At 47.7% G+C, this 21,129-nt stretch overlaps 1 protein-coding gene and 1 long non-coding RNA gene across 2 annotated transcripts; one reads left to right on the top strand and one right to left on the bottom strand.

Moving 5' to 3' along the window:
* Positions 1-1,673: 1,673 nt before the first annotated feature.
* On the bottom strand, positions 1,674-3,194 carry LOC132084420 (uncharacterized). The gene is made up of 3 exons (XR_009420069.1): positions 2,967-3,194; positions 2,580-2,673; positions 1,674-1,941 (listed from the first exon to the last, which is right to left on the bottom strand). It is a non-coding gene; the product is annotated as an uncharacterized LOC132084420 (long non-coding RNA).
* Positions 3,195-3,718: 524 nt separating this feature from the next.
* RAB11B (RAB11B, member RAS oncogene family) lies at positions 3,719-21,094 on the top strand. The gene is made up of 5 exons (XM_059489645.1): positions 3,719-3,832; positions 9,303-9,498; positions 11,325-11,518; positions 13,008-13,088; positions 16,458-21,094. The coding sequence occupies exons 1-5, from the start codon at positions 3,793-3,795 to the stop codon at positions 16,601-16,603; spliced, it is 657 nt and encodes a 218-aa protein (XP_059345628.1). The 5' UTR covers positions 3,719-3,792; the 3' UTR covers positions 16,604-21,094.
* Positions 21,095-21,129: the final 35 nt, after the last annotated feature.

The raw sequence follows: 21,129 nt of genomic DNA, 5'->3' as shown, positions 1-21,129 counted from the left end.
AGCAAGTCTCTGATAAGGAGAAGCTGAGGAGGCTCAGAGGGCTCAGCCTGGAGAAAAGGAGGCTCAGAGGAGACTTTCTTGCTCTTCACAACTTCCTGACAAGAGGGTAGAACCAGGTGGGAGTTGGGCTTTTCTACCTGGCAGCCAGCAACAGGACAAGAGGACAGTCTCAAGCTGCACTAGAAGTTTACGTTGGACATTAGGAAGGACAATCACAGAAAAGGTGATTAGACACTGGAATGGGCTGTCCAGAGAGGTGTTGGAGTCACTGTTCCTGAAGGTGTTTAAGAAAAGACTGATGTGGTGCACAGAGCTCTGGTCTAGTGGACAAGGTGGTGCTTGATCACAGGTTGGACTTGGTGGTCTCAGAGGTCTTTCTCAACCTTAATGATTCTGTGATTCTGTGATCCACAGGTTGATAAATAACTGCCTTCTGAGAATCCTTTGTGATTTTGTGAAGTATTTGTGCACAGGAGTCTATGTTGTACTTCACCCTGTTGGCCTTAATTCTGCTATGTTTTTTACTTGTGATAATATTGTATATAAGGGCAGTACTCAAATATCTTGAAAGTTTTTTTCTTTTTCCTTTCAATATATTAGCAGGGTGCTCCACTAAAACAAAGGGAGGGCTGCTGTGGGATGCTCCAGTGCCCAGCTCAGGGAGCTGCAGCACCTGCAGGTTGTGCTCAGAGTGGGGGGAATGGCCAGAGCCCCCAGCAAGGGGCTGGGACCTGGCACTGACCCTTTGCCTGACCAAGGGTTTGGGGCCCTAAGGAGCCATGTGAGGGCTCTGGGACTCTGCAGGAGTCAGGAATAGGAGCCAGGCTAAACATCAGCATCAGGATGGGCACAGCCTGGAGGGGCTTTGTCTGGGGTCCCCTCCAGGGCACAAGCTTGAGCTGTTCTGTGTCCCTGCACCACAAAGGAACTGGGACTGTGCTGTGGGAACCTGGGGCCGAGCTGGTGAGAGGAGCTGGTCTGACTGGGGGGCTGTGGGGTGTGCAGGGACCCACACGGGGCCTGTGGGGTCACTGGAGCCTCTGCTGCAAAGGGGCTGTGATCCCAGCAGTGCCAGTGTGCTGACAGTGGCACCCCAGAGCAGCATCTGAATGGTCTGACAGGGGTGACAGGGGAGTTTCCTCACCAGTTTGCTGACCCAGGTGGGACCTCAGGCCACTGCTCTGGAAGCTTTATGGCCTGTGGCCAATTTGAGGACACGTGGAAGGTTCTGCAATTGCATTACCCCATCAGTGACACATAGCTGGTTTTGGTGACATGACAGTGATTCTCCAATGCAAAACATGCCACGAGCTGGGGGCACTCCAGGATGTGAAGAATGTGAGGACTACGGGCTCATGCTTAACCCTACACAGCCCCAAGACAGCATCTCTCTTCTAACACCAAGTCATCATCTCCATTCCCTGCAGCCCATGTTAAAAGCCAGTCCCAGGGGATTTTGGAGCTGAAAGGCACTCACAATGGTACCACCATTATGTATTGCTCTTTAGAACTTATGGCAAGAACTCCCAGGCATTAGAAGAAAAGAAGAAAGTGATTTCCGTCCAAACTAATAAAAAATAGCTTTAGTGGTTTTTTAGGCCTTCCTCCATAAGTGTTCAGTTCAGAACTAAAAAAATTACTTGTAATAATGAAAATAAGATGTTTTACTTCTACTGTGCAGAGCAAATCAGGGAAGTAAAGGCCTCCTCTGCAGACCAGCAAGGAGTCACCCTCCTCTCCCTCCTGTCACATAGCCACTCACTGGTTGCAGCATTGTCAGCAGTGAGAAACTCAGCATGGGACAATAGCCCTTCCTAAGAGATTCTGCATCCAACATGTTCCAGCTTTGTTCCTCCCGATGCTATTGAATGCTGATCATTGGATGCTTAGCACCCCTGGATGTGCTCTAGTCATCACCCACCAAGGCATTTCACTGGGGTCCTGCAGAAACAGGAACAGCATCAACAGGAGAAAGTAGTAACACCTTCCTGTAGATCCTGGTGTTAAAACTCCCTTTGGCATCAGAAGGATTAAAAGTCTGATGCTCCATGCTGCATGTCAGCAACAAAACCCCTAAGAAAAGATTCCCTCCCCACTCCTTCAGCAATTGCTGCCTGTCACAGAGGAATAACTGACCCAAACCATTGCTAGGCTGGAGCTGCATCTTTCCTAGACCGCAGGTTCTGTGAAATTTTGGCTTTCCTTCCCTGCTGCTTCAATTGCCTGATATGCAACAGGGACACCTTGGCAGTGGGATTGGAGTGTGCTTGCAGCATGTTGGTTGACACCCATTCTCAGAGCCTGGGTCATTGATAGCCTGGGTGTCACCCAGCCAAGCTATGAGGCTGCTGCCTCTTTGTCTGCCCCCATTAATTTATTAGCACTTATTTTTGGAAATGGGATCCCTTGGATACCATGGTCCTGCCTGTCTAAGGTGTTCACAACTGGGGGAACCTGAGAGCAGCACAGAGCCACAGAGCCTGGAGGGTCTGAATCTGTCCCCACCCTGACATGGCTCCCACTTTGAGCATCACCCAAAGCCAGCAAAAATAAGTCCAAAGCCAGAGTATTTTCCTTACCATTGTCTCAGTCTTGCTGCTGCTCTCTCTGTGATACTGCAAATGCACTAATCCTTTAGCTGGATAAACCCTCCTCCAGGGAAGTAGGGCAGACCTGTCGCAAGGAGCACAGCACAGAGAGAAATGTGTGATGAGCAGAGCCACTTCCCTGCACATCACAGAGGAGGGGAGGGAGTCGGCAGTTTTCCTGCCAGGGTTTGTCCAACAACAACCAAAGGTGTCAGTCCAGCGATGGGACACAATTGTACATAGGTTGTATGGGGCACGAGGAGGGGCCACCAGGGCAGCAGGACACCCGAGAGGCTGCTCCTGCAGCCTGGATAGCGTTCCCAGGACAAGCTGCTGTAGCTCTGCCGTCGGGAAGGTGAAGGATGAAGCATGTCCCACCTGGAGCCCGCAAAGCCGAGGCGTAGGGCGTCCCGCCGTCACTGCCCGAGCCGCCACAGCCTCTGCCTTTCGTCACTGCTCCGCTCAGGAAACTGCCTAGAGCCGTGCCAGGAAAAAGAAGGGGAAATGTTCTCCTCGAGCAATTGTGTCCCCGTGAGGACATGTATGCGCCAGAACAGCCTTTCAGCTGCTGTTGAGCAGGAAGGTGGGGCCGGGAGCGCTGAGCGGGGCACGGAGCAGCCCGAGGGGGAAGCGAGGGGGCTGGGGCGGGGGCTCTGGGCGGCAGCCGCGCGTCCTGGGGCGCTGCTGAAGGCGTCCCCCGCCGGGTTCCCCGGCTCCGCTGCTGCGCTGACCCCCGGGCCGGGCCGGTTCTCTCCCCCGCCCAGAGCTGGCGCCATGCCCCAGCGGTCGGGGGTCGCTCTCAAACGGGGCGAAACCTCTCTCCCAGCGATCCCGCTCAAACCGGGAGGGTCCCCAGGGCCCTGAGAGCCGCCCCCCACCCGGCGCAGCCCCCGCCGCGAGCAGCCTGCCCCCGCTCCGCGCCCCGGAGCCCCGCCCCGGCCCTCACACAAACCCCGCCCCGTCTCTCAGGGTCCCAGCTCGGGCACCCAAGCACCGCCCCTCCCCAGCTGCCTCTCTTCGATTGGACATCGTTCCCCGCCAGTCAGCGGAATTCCCGTCATTCATTGGCTGTCGTTGACGGGTCTGGCGCAGCGCCCGCCTCCTGCGGTTTCTAGCGGGCGCTGATTGGGTGGTGCGGGAGCGCCCCTCCCCGGCTGGGCCGCGGTCGGTGCCGGGCAGGCAGAGGGTCGGCGCCGCCATCGCCATGGGCACCCGCGACGACGAGTACGACTATCTGTTCAAAGGTACGTGCTCAGCAGGGCCGCGGCCGCCGCACCGCGCCGGTCTCGGCCGGGACCAGCGGGCCGCGCGGGCCCGGGGCGTCCGCCGCGGCCTTGGTGCGCGGGACGGCCTTGGTGCGCGGGACGGCCTTGTGGGCCCCCGGCCTGGTCTGAGCCGGGGCAGAGCCGGGGGAGCGGCGGCAGAGCCGCAAGGGCCTGCCCGCTCCGCCCCGGCCCGGCCCGGCCCGCGTGGGCTGTGCGCCAGCAGCTGGGCGGCTGCGATCCCCGGAGGCGACCGGAGCCGCGGCGGGGAGCGGGCGGGCCGCGGGCCGGGGCTGTGCCCAGCCGTGCCTGTGGCTGTGTGGAGATCGCCTGGTGTCGAGTCGGAGCTGCAAAACCGCCAGCTTCGGTGGAGGCTCCTTCGCTTGTCCCCGCTGAGCGCCGGTACCGGGAGCCTGGGAGCGGAGCGGCGTTAACTGGCTGTGCTGATGGGTGTTTGCCGCCTGCCCTGCCCTTTCCTGTGGCATGTCGGGCTGGCCAGGGCTCTTGTGAGGGCTCGGTGCTGCTCCTCCTGCGCCGGCTCCGGGGACAGCCGGGGGATGCCATCCCGTGGGATGGCTGCGGGATCTCTGTCCCGTGGGTGTTTCCCCAGGCCGGCCTGTCCAGGGGCTCAAGCTGCCCAATTTCCCGGAGCAGCCCACAGCTCTGCCTGTGAGGCCCGAGGAGCAGTGCAGGTGGGTGTAGCACCCTCGGCTTTGGTTTCCTCGCCTGTTTTGCACTAGATCTACTGTTGGTAGAGTGGCTGAAAGCTGATTTCCATCCCCAGAGTTCGCTCTTGGGAGGGGCAGTGCCGGCGGTGCTGGGGCGGTCTGTGAGGGCTCTGGGGGTCTCCTGCTGCTGTGACAATTTCCCAGGCGTTCGATGTCTTTGTACCTGGACCCTCACAAGGGCAGCAGTGATTCTGAACTTGTGGAGCAAAAACAAGAACAGTTACTCATCTGTGGGAAATATTTTATAAATATATTTGCCCATTGCTTTATTTGTTTTACAGTGGGTTGAATCTTGAAGACAATGGGGGAAAAAGCCCTTATTTCTTCTCTGCCTATAAAGCAGACAACCAGACTGTAAAAATATACTAAACTGTCTGAGTCTGAAGTAGTTTCCTTCTGAAGTCTGTTTCCCAGGTGGTTTAATAGCCAGGAACTTGAAAGCCTAAAAATTGTACTTATTTTTTTCTTTCTCTGAATAGTCAGTTAGCTAGGGAGAATGCATTCATCTTGAAAATACTTGCTTTGAAATGCGTTTTTAATGTTATTTGGAATGAGACTGAACCTAAAGCCATTTGGTCAGGATCTGTGCTGTGGTGATGCTGGCAAACTTTGTAGCACATGATAAAAAACTGGTGAGAGAATTGTCCTTTTCTGTGCATCTTTTGGGAGGGGTTGTTGTGTGGATTTCTAAAAAAAAAAAAAAAAGTAGATAGAGAAGGATTTCTTTGTGGGTTTGATTATTTATCTTTTCCTTCTTCTGAGGCTTTTTGGGACTAGACAAAAAATAATATAAATAGGACCAAGTGGGATGAGTGCTCTGCTGTGGTACCAACTCTCCTACTTTTCTTTTTGCCTCCTTCAGTAGTAGAATTAAACCTCAAGGACAGTTGCTATAATGATGTCCAGGACTTTGTTTGGTTTGTGGTTTAACCCCTTCTTAGCTACACAGATGACTTTTGAACTATGTTCTGCCAGTCTGTGTAGTAGTTGGAGGTAGAAATAATGATGTAGGAGGATCTTAAGTCTGGGAAGGTTTATTTTTATTAAATTTAAAGCTTGACTGTTTCCCCTGCCACCTATTTCCAAAGGACAGCATGTGGCAGGCAATGACTAACTTAAGGTTTGGGAGCAGTCTGGGATTGTGAGTGATTACAGATCTGCTCTGCTGACCTACTGCTTCTTTGTTCCCAATTTCCCTTTTTTTCTGTGTGCATCCCAACAGAACTGCTTATTTTATTGATCACAACAGAATATTACTCTTTACCAAAGTGCCTAAAGCATCCTTTGGGGGAAGGAGCCAAGGTTTGTATGCAGTGCTGTGTGGGGTGTGAGGCTGCGAAGAGCTTGTGCCTGTGCTCAGGGATGTGACCCACGTGGAGCCAGCAGTTCTGGCCTCTATTCCCAGTCAGTTTTGTAGCAGGAATGGTGAAAAAGCAGGGACTTCTCAGGATGTGTTTTGAATGCATTGATTTGGAATTGAATTCGTAACCTTTGAAGAGCCGTTAAAAGTGTTGGAAGCCTATTAAATGTGAGCTGCACATTAATTTTGCTCCCAAGATTAGCTACTATCAGTGTTTATTTTAAAAATTAAATCTGAGATTGTGCAGATGTGTGCTGGCTCATGAAAAAGGCAGGAAAAATCAGCCATAGGGCAAAAGAGTGTTCTTTTACTTTTGTGGGAATTTAGACTGCTCTGATTAGTCTCTGTGTAGCTAAGGCTGTGGTTTTTAAAAACAAATGTGTATCCTGTTAGTCACCAATATCTGGCAACCTTATGTACTTCAGATTTATCTCAAACTCTCATTAGATGGTGTCTGCCAGAGGTAGTCTTAATCTTCTTATATACTCAAAAGTATATATTCTTTTTCCCAGATGAATAAATGAGTGTTTTTAGAATTCTGTCATAAATTGATCTGTTTATTTCCCCTTTCTTACCAGTGATGTATGGCACTGGAATTTTCATTCTGACTTTGGCTTGCTGTGTACAAGGATGTCAGCGTCCAGGGCAGCTGTGTGGGGTGGGATTGTGCTGTAGCTCTGGGTGTTGCAGACACAGGAGGCAGAGTGAGGTGGTGACTGAGTTGATGGATGGGTGATGTGGTGGTGATGCATAACCCACAGAGTGGCAGGGGGTGCTGGAGGAGAGGGAAAATCGGGAATAATGAAGGAGCAGGATTCAGGATATAAACAGGGCACTGTGCAAGGCTTGTCTGTGTGCTCTGGGCCATCTGAAGGTGGCTGGTGCTGGTTTTTGGTTCATGTCACTGCCAGGATCTTTTCATCACCAGTGTGGCCCTTAGGGGCATTTTGAGAGTGAGTTCCTCGGTTCTGGTGAGATGTGTTTAGAGAGTATTCAGACTCTTAAGCTCTCATTTGGAACTCTTTCCTTCTCTGTCATGACCTCTGAATTTGAACAGGCAATACTGTGTGGTGGTCTGTTACCAAATTTAGAAACTTTCCCAAGATCTAATCACTTAGTCCAGAATGTTGAAGGTATCTTCTTGCTCAGCTCCTGTAGAAAATAAGCTTGTAGCTTCTCTCTGCGTGTGGGGCCCCCAGTCTTGGCATCTTTCTCCTGAAAGTGAAAATGCCCTTTTAGTGCTCAAGATTGGGTATTAATAAGAAGCACATGGAAACTCTAGGAATGCTCTTTATTGAATTGGGATCTGGTTGCCTTCCTGTGACTTCTGAAAAATGCTCTCCTAGAAGCTCTGCTGGAGTGTGGGGCAGCACGGTGAAGGGAGCCTGTGAATAACCAGCCAAAGGAGCACAGGACCCCTGGAATTTTCTTCCAGTGACAGATGGAGTTAATGACCTGGGAGCCATTTGCATGGTTTATGCCCCAAATTGATACTTTTAAAATGCCAGAGCCTGAGAGATGGCTAGAATGTGGCAAGGCTGTGCTTTCTCCAGCTGCAAACTCATGGGAAGATAGCTCCTTCAGAAACAGCTGGAAGCCTCAGGGGTCTTCCAGTCTGGTCTAGCTTGTGTGGTGGATATTGTTACTTTTGGTTCTGGCCAGGGCTTTGCTGTAGGATGGAGCCTACTCCAGCCCCAGCTCCCTGTGCAGGAAGGGCGACCTCTGCCTGTTCTTGGACAATCCCATGGAATTAGTGATGAAAACTGTCTGGAAAATAAAGATGACAAAATCCTAGAGTTAGAACTTGGAATAAAATCTTGTTTTTATCTATCTGTTCTCATACCCTAAAAGGTGGTTTAGGCTGTTTGCCAGGGCAGGCAGAGCCCTGTGAGGAGCTGGTTGAGTTCTCCTGGGTGGGAGCTGTGGTGCCTTGCCACGCTGTGCGGGCTGCCCGTTCCTGCTGTGCTGTGTTTTGCCTGCTCAGCTGTGCCAGCACGATTGTCTGGCTGTGCTCTCAGGCAGATGAGCTGCACAGGGGCTCTCCAGCCTTCCAACAATGGCCCTGTGCAGCAGAGCCAGGCTCCAGCACCAGCCAGGGAATGTGCTCAGGGCTGGGATGGCAGCGAGCTGGAGCAGGGCTCCATCCTCCATCAATGGCCTGAGCAGAGAAAAGCTGAGGCACCACTGAAAGACAAGGATGAGCCTTGGCCCTGGGAAAACACTGGTGAGCTCATTCTGGAAGTGTGCAATGAGAAGGTTCTTCTGTAGTTGCTGGGGGGAAATTGGGACTGTTTTTTGTCCATGTCTGCTTTTCTGTAGGAAAAGCAGACCAAATGAATGAGGAAGATCAGCAAATCTGTGCTTAGAACTGGAGTAGGAAATATTCCCTGGGTTAAAGAAGCTCACAGAGGCTGGCTGCCTTTCTTCCTTTTTTGCTTGAGCCAGGACACTTGAATTCCAAAGGGTATGTGATAAGAGTGTTTGTGAGAGGAAGGGAGCTTGGCTCAGCTGTTTCAGCTGTGTTTCTCTCTGTTGTTTCTTGCTCTCATCTGTAAGCAAAAAAGTAGAGGGAACCTCCTGCCTCAAGATGTGCCTTTGTTTTCACAATTCCTTTCAGGAAAGCTGGGTTTTGTGTGCTGAAGATCTCTCTGCACTTACATTTTCTGTTATCATGGCAACACCATGTGTGGGGGCAGAGGTTTCTAGCTCATCTCTTACTTCTCATGCAGTCTACTACAACTTGTTTTGTTGGATGAAGTTCTGCTTTGCTTTGTATCTTTTTTGTAGTACCAAATATCTCCCGTTTTCCCCTTTTTGTGGTGAACAGATTTATTAATTAAATTATTGAATTAGAACACCCTATATGACTCCAACAGGGACTGCAAATGATTGTTTACTTACCACGTTTTTTATTTTTTAAAATAAAAATAGAGTTCACTTACACTGTATAAAGGCTTTTGTTGGGCAGACAAGTGGCCTGTTGCCATGTTCTTGCCTGTAGTGTTTCTTAAAATGTGGGTTGCAGCCTTCCTGTGCCAAAGGTTGAGTGTGTGAGAGGCATGTCTTACCTCTGCCTGCTGCAGTGGTTGGGGCTTCCAAAGCACTGTTTGACTTTGAGAGTCACTGTAGCAATTTCTCATTTTCACCTCTGAGGACCAGGCAGCTACTCAGCACAAAACAGCTTGGGGCTCTCCTGGGCTTGGAGAAGCAAGGTGTGCATAGTAAAGACTGTGGTGTTGTCTGTGTTGTCTCTCCTGTGTTATCTGAGTGCATTTCTGGTGGGTGCTGCCTGCCAGGCCACCTGCAGCCTGGAGTTGGTGCTGGTGTGAGAAATTAATTGTGAAAATAATGTCTTTGCTTTCAGTTGTGTTGATTGGAGACTCTGGAGTTGGGAAAAGTAATCTTCTGTCACGTTTCACACGCAATGAGTTCAATCTGGAAAGCAAGAGCACCATTGGGGTGGAATTTGCCACCAGGAGCATCCAGGTGGATGGGAAGACGATAAAAGCGCAGATCTGGGACACCGCGGGCCAGGAGCGATACCGAGCCATCACCTCAGCGTGAGTACCCTCCCTGTGCTCCACAGGAGCAGAGATGCTGCAGATAAATGTCTGGGTAGAGAGTGAAACACACTTGGCACACATGACAACGTCATTGTGACAGACTTAAGTGTGGATCCAAGTCATAAGGTAGCAAATACTTTTGTGTTCCCTTGATTAATATAATGAAAGTAAGTTTTAGATTCTCATGTTATGGTTACGGATGACAATAACAAATGACAGCTTAAATCAAAACTGTGGGAAATTCTGTTGGAGTTTTGGGATTTAGTTTTTTGTCTGTGCTGAATGTGCTGCATTCATTATGTGGAGTGAGTGTCATTTCAGATGGAAGCTGGGTACTGTTGGTATCAAGTTTTGGTCTAGGTATGGTGGCTTACTGTAACACCCATGGCTTCTGGTCTCGACTGCCTCCTTAGTCTTGAGATTGAGGGTATTTTTAGGAAAACCTGCAGCCACAAAGTCCTTTGAAATCTCAATGACTTAGCATTAGTCACAGCCCTGAAAATTAGATACATGAGTGCAGACACTGAATAGCCAGGAAGTAGGAAGGGAACAATGATAGTGCAGGCTGTGCAACATTGGGCACAACCCTGGAGGTGAGAAACTCTTTCACCTGTGGCACCTTGTTAATCTGCAGAGTGGTTTGAGCTGTACCTATTTCTATGCTGGCAAAAGTATCCTGCAGAGGACAAAAAGCAAATCCTTTGGTCAGACCTGGTTCTCCAGAGCATTTTTTGATCAGTGAGTTGATTTTTTATGTTACAGATGTGTATCAGTTTTTAAAGGTAAAAACATGTTTCTGAGTCATTAATGGATTGAGCCATTAAACTCAAGGTAAAAGGAATTGTCAAGATGGGAGAAAACCAGGAGACCCTGAAGCCCAAAGGGAGCAGTCTATAGGGAAAGGGATGCAGAAGCAAATGTAAGTGACAATTTCAAATTGCATATTTTCTGGAATTGTTAGTTGACTTTAAGAAATTTTTTTGTGACCCTTGCTCTTGCTGTAAAAACTTCTAGTCTAGTCTGGGTCATCAACAACAGGTTTTACTGCTGGGAGTTAGTGCAGCTGCAGTCCTGTGATCCTGCCTCTCCTTTGTGCTGGCACTAACTGCTGCTTGACACATCACTCAGCCAGTTCAGCCTGCTCGGCCAGCAGAATGCCAAACACCAGGGAAAAGAGAATGATTTCTGCTGACTTGGTGCCCTGACTCAGTTCATCAACATGTCAGACAGGTGCTGGCAGAACTGAGGAGAAACTGTAGGATTGTGTGGAAGAGAGATACGGATGTTACAGGATTGCTGATACAGATTGGCTTGTGTTGAAATGGGCCCAAACCTGCGCTGAGGAGGCAAACCCTGTTCCTGGATTAGAGGTTGGTGGGTAGTGAAAATATCGTCCAGAGTCCCCTCTTTAATTTGTAGGAGGGACAGGAGATAGTTGAAGGATCAGGAACAAATACTGACATTTTATTAAGGGCTGTTTTCCTGGAGAAAGTTAGGTTGTAACTTCACAAAAACCTCCCAGCTGCAGCGATTCTGCAATGGTGAGTTTTCCTATACACAGCTGGAGCAGACAGGACATTTTCAGTCCTGGTTTCTGGAGGCTCTCCAGCATTTTGGTACACACACTGGACTTTTTTAGAAATGCTATTAGAAGAAAGCCCTGCATTTGGAACTTGGTCTTAGGCTTTGAAACCACTCCAACAACAGTGTCTGCATCAGCACAGCTTTTTCTGACGGGGAGCGTGTTACGGAGGGCGGGATGGGCTGGGTGCTGCTGTGGCTGGGACAGAGCCCTGCTGAAGGGCTGTGCCTCCTGTTTTCAGGTACTACCGCGGTGCTGTTGGGGCTCTGCTCGTCTATGACATTGCCAAACACCTCACCTACGAGAACGTGGAGCGCTGGCTGAAGGAGCTGCGGGACCACGCCGACAACAACATCGTCATCATGCTGGTGGGCAACAAGAGCGACCTGCGCCACCTGCGGGCCGTGCCCACCGACGAGGCCCGGGCCTTCGCAGGTACGGCTGGGGCTGCTGGGGTCTCACCGTTTGTCCAGGGCTCAGCTCCCACCTCCAGCTTTAGTTTGGACCCTAAAAAAGGCATTTAAGATGTTTTGTTAGTTTTTGGTTTTTTATATTGAAATATCTTGACTTATTAACTAGCATGTGTGGTTGGTTTGGGTTTTTTGGAGCATTCTCTTTGCCATTTTTAGTTTGCAGTTTTCTGTTGTTTTTTAAATCTAGTGGTAGTACATGTTTTTGAAACACTGTCCTTGAGCTGCCTGATAGCTGAAGAATAAACACTTCTTCTAACAAGGCTAGAAACAGTAAGCAGCGTTTGGAAGAGAGAATATCAAAATGAAAATAAAAAAAAATCACAATATAAAATTCCCATCCTTCCTTCCTAGAGACCTGCTTCTGCTGAGTAGATATCAATGTGGACAGCTACAAATGAATGCTGAACCTTCTCTTAGATGGGGTGGTTGCTGCTCTAGAGCACTGATGCATGTAGTGGTGTCATCTAGTCTCATTTAATGCAGCAATCATCAGGTTTGAGAATTATTATTTGTTGGGAGAAGTCAGGTGAGTTATGTAAGATGCTGCCACTGCATTCCTTCTCTCTTCCTTACCTGGCAGAGCGCTGGTCACATGTTCTTTTGTCCTGAAAGGCCTGGGCACATTCAGCTTTTGTGTGGCTGTCAAGCTTGGAGGTGGAATGTAAATGTACAGCTTCTAAAATACCTCTAGAAATATTACCAAGGCTTGCTTATATACACTCTCTGAAGTTTGCTGGTAAGCAAGTACCCTGAGGGTAATAAAGCCACTTTAAATTTTCAGATGGAGGAGAAGTGCCCCAGATAGTCTCTTACTTTGGTCACTTGATTCAACTTCTTACTTTTTAACCCTGGACTTCCTCCTGAGGCTGTTTTAAATTGCTAGTGATGCTCTAATTGTTGCTGTTTAAGCTCCATTACTGAAATTTACCTGTTCCTGGGCAGGTGATACAGAACCATTCTAGGTATGGTATTTCAGTGTTAATCACTTTCTTTTTTTAATAATAATTTTTAAAAATTGCATTGTAAGAGGAAAGAAGAAAATAGACTGTTTCAGGGGGTCATTGTTATTTGGAAGTGGGGTCTGATTAGGAAAGTATAGGTCTTTTGATCTTGGGATTGCAGAGGAGAATTGTGTCTCTGTAGCAGCTGATGTGCTTTTTCTGGGGCTCTTGCTCAAGGTACCTGTGGGTGTGATCTGTAGCCAGAAGAGAATGGTATTTTGTGTTGTTTGGCTGAGCAAGGGCTGCAGTGGGGAAAATGTTCTTGCACTTTGGGCAAAGGAAATGTTGCTGAACTCCAGCACCAAGGTGTTCCTTGTGCAACAAGGAAATGAGAAAAAATTACTGTGCCCTGGCTGGTTTGGCCTAAAGTAAAAGTTAAAAAACCTCAAAGTAAGTGTGAAATAAAGTGTCATTAATTTGTTTAACTGAACCACTTCTTGTTTATTACAGAAAAAAATAACTTATCTTTTATTGAAACATCTGCTCTGGACTCTACAAATGTAGAAGAAGCCTTCAAGAACATCCTTACAGGTATGGTTTGTTATGGATTCAGAGGAGCAGCTGAGGTGGTGGATCTTCTTCATGGGCATAGTCTGTAGTTTTCTGGAATGTTTTGGAAATGAGTGGTGGGAACAATGGTTGCTTTGCAAGCTTTCTGATCTCACCTTTGTGTTCTCCCTCCCACCCCATACACCCCTTTCTGTCCCAGGTGAGGGTTTCTGTCTCCTGGAGGTTTCTATCTCCTGATGTTCCATAAGTTCAAGCTATTGCAATAGCACTGTTGTAAATCTCAGCAGTGAAGCCCCAGCCATGCTGGAAGTTAAATGTTGCAGTATCTTCTCTTGCACCAAAGCAGGCTGGTAGCATTTTCAGCCTACTGAACTCTTAGTCTCAGCTGATAGCAAAGGTGGTGACTGCACTGCACCAACAGTATCTTCTGCAGAGAAGGACCTGGGGTTTCTGGAGGATGTCAAGTTGACAGTGAGCCATGGGCAGGGACACCTCCCACTGTCCCAGGCTGCTCCCAGCCCTGTCCAGCCTGGCCTTGGGCACTGCCAGGGATCCAGGGGCAGCCCCAGCTGCTCTGGGCACCCTGTGCCAGGGCCTGCCCACCCTCACAGCAAAGTGTTTCTTCCCACTATCCCATCTAGCCCTGCCCTGTGGCAGTGGGAAGCCATTCCCCCTTGTTCTGTACCTCCAGGCCCTTGTCCAAAGTCCCTCTCCAGCTCTCTTGGGGGACTGTAGTTGTTGGTAGTCTGCATTAAGATCTTCCCAGAGCCTTTTCTTCTCCAGACTGAGCAACCCCAACTCTAACTCCAAGGTGCCCAAGTGTGGAGAGATTTATTAATAACTGGTTAGCGGAGAAAGGCCATACTGACAGACACCCAAAAAGAGGCAGACAGGAAATAAAGGGTACCCAAGCTGCTCCCATAGGTAAAAGCCTGACAGATGAGGAATGGGCTGTATTTGGTGCCCAGCAGATCTGTGTTATTCAAGAGCCACTAGTGAAGCATCTGGAGTGTGAGGCAGAGCCAACTGCCCAGAGCTGGAGCTGGGCTGGTCTTGCACCGTGTAGCAGATTTGTGGCTGATCTGGGACACTTGGCTGGATTTGAAGCAACTTCCCTGGCACTTTGAGAGAGTATTTTTTATTTTAGTGTTCTGAGTGTAGTTCAACAGTCACCATGCATCCTGTCTTCCCTTGCAGTGTTGTCCTGAGACTGACCCAGGTTAGAGATGCTGGCCTCAGGCCACTCTAGGAGAGCCACAGTGCTGTAACACCTCAAGCTGAGGTCAGGCCCAGGCAAACTGAACTCAAACCCCTCTTTCACAGCACCTGAGCTCCCAAAAGTGTTGAGATTGTCTCCTCAGGTAGCATAGGCACATGGATAATAAGACTGAGAAGTCCTGAAAAGATTATTCCTAAAGTGATTGCACCTGGGGGAGAATCATTCTTCTAAGAGAGAATGAACCTAGGAAAATGTGCAGTGTAGAGTAGTGAGTTGGGAACCACCACAGGGGGCTTGGTGGTGGGAAGAGAATGGGAACAGCAGGACAGGAGTTCCCTTACTGGACACTTGTTTGAGGAATCACTAACAACTGGAAGAAAAAAAAACCCAAAACACCCCCAAGAGATGCTACACCAAAGCAAAGGGGGCTTGGCAACCACTCTAAACAGCTGAAATTCAAATACAGTACTGAGCAGGAAAGAAAAAGGTGTGACAGCCTCTGAACAGCCCTCCTCCTTCCTTTAGCAAAGATCTGTTGGTAGCCAGTGACAAGACTGGCCTTGAGTTAAAGGTTTTCATTTTAAACAACATAAATATATGTTGTGCAGATTCTTAAAAAAAAAAAAAAACAACAAAAAAAACCCACCAAAAATCCCCATAAAAAAACCCTGCACAGTCCTCTGTGATTTTTAATCCTTACTAAAGGCTTTGGGTGTTGCTGTTTTGGAGTTGTGACTCTATGAATGTGACCATAATATTTACCACAGACTTCCAGGGAAGTACTTGCCCTTTTCCTGTTTCACAATGGAGGGAAGTTGGAACAAGGGCTTATAGTCAGTGAAATAATTTAACTTAAAAACCTTTCCACTTACTAGACTTCTGCTAAGTATGCAGTTGAAACAGTTTGTTTGTGAAAGCTTTTAAGTTGGCAATCTGTCTTCAGTGGTTACAGCTTTGTGGATCTGTATGCTTTCAAACATTAAGTTAGTTTGAGTCAAATAAATTCATTTGGAGAAGTCTGGGGCTTTATGGACCCATGCAGCTTTTACTGTCATAGGTAGGAAAACTGATGTGTTGCAGAGAGGAGCATTGCTGTTCCTTGGTAGGAACACTGATGTGTTTTAGGGAGGAGCATTGCTGTTACCTGGTGGCAGCAGTTGCTGGGAGTGGAGGTGGACATCGGGTAACCTGTTGCTGCAGTGGAGGTTTCCCAGCACCCTGGTGATTGGTGTTTCTAGAGTATGCTGCTTGCTTTTTTTCAGTCACAAAGATGATGATTCCCTGTTTTAGAAATGAGCAATCTTGCTCCTTTCCCATTTGAAAACCTATTGGAATAAGATCCCAATATTACAGGGGAGATTGTGCCCAGGCTCGTCTGACCCTTGCTGCTGGGCCAAAGGCGGCAGCTGTGGTGTTTCACCTCAGAGACACTTTTGGCTGGCTGGGTGTTGCAGCTGGGCACTGAAACAAACCCAGGCTTGTAGAAACTCAGTTTACCTCAGGTGGAAAGGCATCAGGCTAAGGTGAAGAGGAAAAGGAGACGGATTCTGTCGGAGGGTTTATATCCAGAGTTTTATTCCATGGTCACAGATGTCTGAATCTTGGTAACAGCTCCAACAGAATGCTGAGCACATGGTTCTGGCTCAATTTAAGCCCAGGGACAGGGGGAGGAGAAGGGACAGGTGAGCACCAACCAGGTGGGAGGAGGAGGGTCTCAGGGGACGAGGGACACCAAGACAGGCCAGTGACCCCAGGCCTGAGGGGCATCCTTTGAACGTGACCAACCACAAGAGGCCTTGCTGGAATGTTAAGCCTGATTGACAGAAGTCACTCAGCAAGGGGGAAGGGAGAGAGGTATTGCCACACCTGGGAAGGGACGGGGAAGTAAAACAGGAAGTTGCAACACACTGCAACAAAAACCCTTTTAATAATCCCCATTTTCATGGAATCATTGAAAAAGAACAGGATAGGAAGTGCTATTGTGGAAGGCAATGAGGACTCTTGTCTTAGTAACTTTTCCAGACAGAGCTGTTGTAGTCATTCCAGAGCTGGAATGCCAGCCAGATGTTACACACCACATCTGATTAGCCTAGATTCCCTTTCAGAGCCCTCAAGTTAAAATCTCCTTCTTCTCAGTTCTGGCATGTTCTCACCGTGTGCTGTCCTTGCAGAGATCTACCGCATCGTGTCGCAGAAGCAAATCGCCGACCGGTCTGCGCACGATGAGTCTCCAGGCAACAATGTCGTGGATATCAGCGTCCCGCCAACCACTGACGGACAGAAATCCAACAAACTCCAGTGCTGTCAGAACCTGTGACCTTCTCTAGATGACTCTTGTGCCCTCCACTTTGTCTGTGCTTCATTTAGAAACCTGTGTGCACTTCCTATCTCCTGTGATTCAGTGACTCCCTCCTCCCTACTTTATTCCATTCCCAAGTCTCCCCTCTCATATTAGAGCTTTAATTGTAGGGCTAACATCCTCCTGCCTCTGAAACCCCTTCCATGTGGTGACTTCTGGGCTTGAAATGTAGTCACTGATCTGATAGACATGTTTGTGTTGGAAAATCTGCTGCTGGATATTATCCCATGAAACACTCTTATCAAATAGGCTTGTTTTGGTTTTGCTAGGATTTTTTCAGTTTGGTTTTGTTGTTGTTGTTATTTTCTGGGAGGGGAACAATGGGACTTGACTCTACCAGTTGAAGAAATAACTATATTTAGGTGACAAGGTTTTTTCCTCCCATAGTCAGATATCTCTTTTTCTTGTGTTTCTGTAAATGGGGGAGAAATTAAACTAGCTATCCTGCCAAATGCTCTGTTTTCTGTCCTGATGAAGTCTCACAGTGAGGATTTTAGTGGCTGCACACACATAAGAAAGCTGTTGAAAATAACATTACTTATTCTGTAATTACCCCTAATACAGTTAGTCTGGCTGTGTAGTTTACTGTTTCCTGCTTGGGAAATCTTTCTCTATTCTTGTTTATTTGGGAACAATGAAATATGTCTGCATTGCTTTCTCTGCCACCATGAATGCCTGTGCAGGCTTTATGAAGTGGCGTAATATTTATTCATGGCTTATGTTAATCAGTTAACATTATTGTACAGTAAGTGCCAGCACATTGATTTCAGAAACCTTTTGCAGCCTGTACAAGTAGGCTTCTTTTTGTACTGTAGGTCAGTGTCTGAAAGCAGGATCTGCGCTAGTTCCAGGGTTTTTTTTTTGCATGCTGCTTTTTCTCTAGATCTCTCCTGCCCCTGTCTGAGTGAGTGAGGCAATATTTTCATGTCACATATATACCTGCACTTGTAAGGGTTTTGGTTGTTGTAGAGAAACACAATACTTTATACATTTTGTAAAACTTCTGCAGATCCATAGTATCTGGAACTTTCTCTTCATGATCTTTCACTATTGACCTCTACTAAAATGCATAATATTAGGATTTCACATAATAACTACTAATCTGTTGTTTTCTTCTTACCGTTTTACTGAACTGCAGACTGTAACTCTTAAATGATTGTACTTCACTGATGTAACAGATTTGTCATCGGCAGGGCTAACTACTATAATTCTTCATTGTGCTGAATGGGAAGAATGTTACCACAACTTTGTGTAGTCAGTCTCTTGCTTGCTTGTGCAAATCTCTGATGGCTTTTCATCACTCACTAGCTCTTGCACACTTGTATCCCCTCTGGTGTCCGCTGAATGTTCTGATGGCAAATACTGGGTGAAATGATCTAAAGGAAGAGCTGGAAACCACCTGCTGCTCCCTGAAGGCTTGTGGCACCATTTGCAGTGAGTTTTTGCTCTGTATTCTGAGCCTGTATCTCACTGGATGAATCCCAGCTGCATATTAGTGAGTTGATTTTTCTTTATTGATACAAAGCAAATATGAAACTGTGAATTGTGCTTGAAGAGGAAATCTGACATTCCAGTCTCAACTGTTCTGTCTGGTTACGTAATAAAATTAAGGGCAGTTAACTCTGATGGCTTTTCTTTTATAAGATTTCCAGACCAATGCCTTTAATTTTGTACTGTATGCACTGAGAGGGCTCCAGCTCACAGCACAGGATGCACGTGGTGCTGGCACTTTCACTCTTCAGCTTTGTTTAGAGGTTCCCTTCAAGGTTCAAGGGTGCATGCTTGCATGCTGATCCCATTGAATGAGGGTATGAATTCCTTGGTAGGCATCACAGGACTCTGTCCTAAGGGAGTTCCAGTTCAGGAAGCACTTTCAACACTTGGTATTTGCTTCACTAGCATTCTGTTGAGAGAAGGTGGGAACTGGGATATCTCCTTTTTGGTGGTCCAAGACCAGACCATGAAGTGCAGTCAGTGTTCAGACAGCTGGCAATGAGAGAATGGAAAATTGTGAAATACTGAAAATATTTCATTTGAGAACAAGTGGACACTGGTGGAGCTGGGCTCCTTAATTTTTGAACAAACTTTATATAAAGAAATTAGCTGGACAGCATGAGGAGAAATTGTACTGTTAAGAAGACTTATTAGTTCAGTGTGATGTATTAACATGCTTACTCTGCAAGTCCTGCTCTTAACATGAAGTTTCTAGAATCAGTCTGGCCTGGTGAGAGAAGCCAAGAAAACAGTTTAGTCACTTGCTTGTCTCTTCAAAGATTTTCTTTAGTCTTTGACTTTGTGGAAGGCTTTAAACTTTGCTGCAGAGTCCCGGTGAAAGGTCAGTGTCTAGGGCTTAAGTGCAGTTAAATTTATGGGTATTGAAGAGCTCTTGAACAACTCCATTGTCCAAAGCCCCTGAGCACTGGTGGACCTTGGACCATTCTGTTGTGTTGTGTGGCAGGGAGGGGCTCCTGCCCTTTGTGGGGCACACAGGGCAGTGGGTGTGTGCACCCATGCAGCTCCTGAGAGCCCTGGGAATGGGCTGGGGGCTTTCATCTGCTGTGCTCCCTCCCTACGAGACAAGGCTCTTCTCCAGGCTGCTGTGCTGCTCTCCAGGCAGAGCCACAGCCCTTCTGTGGGTTTGAGGTGCTCCTGCCCAGACTGAGCACAGGGCTGTTTGTGGTAATAGAAAAAGGACATTGGATCAGTTGTGCCAGGTTAGGCCATGTTCCTGTGCACAGACTGGGGACAAGGCTTGTGATCTGGGGTTCCTGGTGTCCTGATGAAGCATTGTGTGCTCCTTAGAAACTGCATCCACACAACCCAGCCCACTACTGTGCTGGAATTACTGAGGGGAAGACTTGGAGGAATCCTGAGGAAGCTGGAAATGCTGGAAGAGCTGTCTGACATTCAGAGAAGCTCTGCAGTAGCCCAGACTCCTTATGCATGCTTTCCTGATGTGGAAATTACAGACTACATGTAACCTCAACTTGACTGCTTCATCCCACAGCTTTGCTGGCTGTGTGTCTCTCAGTATTACTGTCAGGAAAAAAAAAGGTTATAGCTCTCTTCCATCTGCCCCAAGGGATTTGAGGGCTAAGTTTGGCTTTTGTAAAATTCCTGATAACAGGAAAGCTGCCTGTGAAAAGAAGGAATGTGTGCTTTGCTTGCTTTACTTGGATGTTGAGACTGACTTTCCTTTAATATTGAAAACACTACAAAGCCCTGAGTACTGCCACCTGTGTCATAACACAACCATCCTACTGCTGTCTAGAACAGCTCCTTCAATGCAGAATTAGGCAGGAGTCTGTCGTGCTGCCTCTCCTCTTATGATGGGGAGGGTGAAGGCCAAAATGCATACATAGGAGTGACTTGGTCCTGAGCACACAAACAGTGAATTGGTAAAATGAATTCCTTGGGCAGATCAGATCAATCCAGCCTCTTTTCCTGCAAAGTCATTGCTTCCAGACAGGGGAGTTAGTCTGGGATCTTCACTGGAGCCTGCACAGAACGAGGAGGTTTGGTTCCTAGGAAAGTTTTTAAGCTCCATATTTGTATAAACATAAAAATCCAGTTGAAGAGTTATGGCTTGCTACTTAGTTACAAAGATTTCAGTGTGTGCTGTGGAGGTCAGCTCTGTGGGGCCAGGGATGCCCCGTTTGGGTGCTGTCCTGTGACTCCCTGCTGACCTCTTGTGTGAGCACAGAGCTCTTGGCTGGCTGTGGTATGGCTTGGGCTGAGCCTTTATTTGAACCGGTAACTTAACACAAGCTGTTGGAGAATTGTACAGGAGGTATTTTTGCTCCTGGTGCTTTGATCCCTGCGTGCTGTACTGCTCCACAAGGTGGGGTGGGATCTGCTTCTGGTTGAGTCTTGCCGAGGCTTGGTGCTCATTTCCCTTCCAAGCAGAAGGAAGAACTTGCTTAGAGGTTCTGGACTCCGTAGAAGAAAAGAAGATCCCAGTGAAGTGGCTCAGTCACCTAGGGAAGATTTTTTCCTCCATAAAAGACTAAAACAGTGTTAAAGGTAGGGGCTTGAATTTCAGCTAAGGAAAATCAGACAATTAATTGGAGGTTAAGACGAACTGTCCTTCAAGTAAAGCACAGTAAGTGGGGGCTGAAGGGTGGATTCTCTTTACTTGCAGACTCTTAAATGAAGTTGGTGATTTGTGGAATGTTTCCATGGAATGAGTATCTCCAGGGCTGCACTGTTTCAATAAATAACAGCAATTCCTATTTTACACTGATCAGATAATGCATGGTAGTGTTGACTATCAGGCTTTGTAGGCTATAAATAGTAGTGGGCCTTTATGCAACCCAGAAGAGAGGTTCCTTTCATTTACTTTTATTCCTGGTTCCTGTGTTAAGTGCAATTCACTTTGTAAATAAACACACCACTCGATTTTTGTGCATGGTTATGATGTATTGTGGATATAAAGATTGCCAAATCATACCGTCTGTGTAAAGTTCTGTTCCAGACACAACTGC

Source organism: Ammospiza nelsoni, chromosome 27 (assembly GCF_027579445.1).
Source record: "Ammospiza nelsoni isolate bAmmNel1 chromosome 27, bAmmNel1.pri, whole genome shotgun sequence".
Lineage (NCBI taxonomy): Eukaryota > Metazoa > Chordata > Aves > Passeriformes > Passerellidae > Ammospiza > Ammospiza nelsoni.
This window is presented reverse-complemented; position numbering and strand designations above follow the sequence as displayed.

Bases quoted from the DNA above. Each gene is read 5' to 3' on its own strand.
- RAB11B (XM_059489645.1), top strand. From the start codon at position 3,793: ATGGGCACCCGCGACGACGAGTACGACTATCTGTTCAAAG. The intron at 9,499-11,324 runs GTGAGTACCCTC...TCCTGTTTTCAG, and splicing joins TACCGAGCCATCACCTCAGC to GTACTACCGCGGTGCTGTTG. The intron at 11,519-13,007 runs GTACGGCTGGGG...TGTTTATTACAG, and splicing joins CGAGGCCCGGGCCTTCGCAG to AAAAAAATAACTTATCTTTT.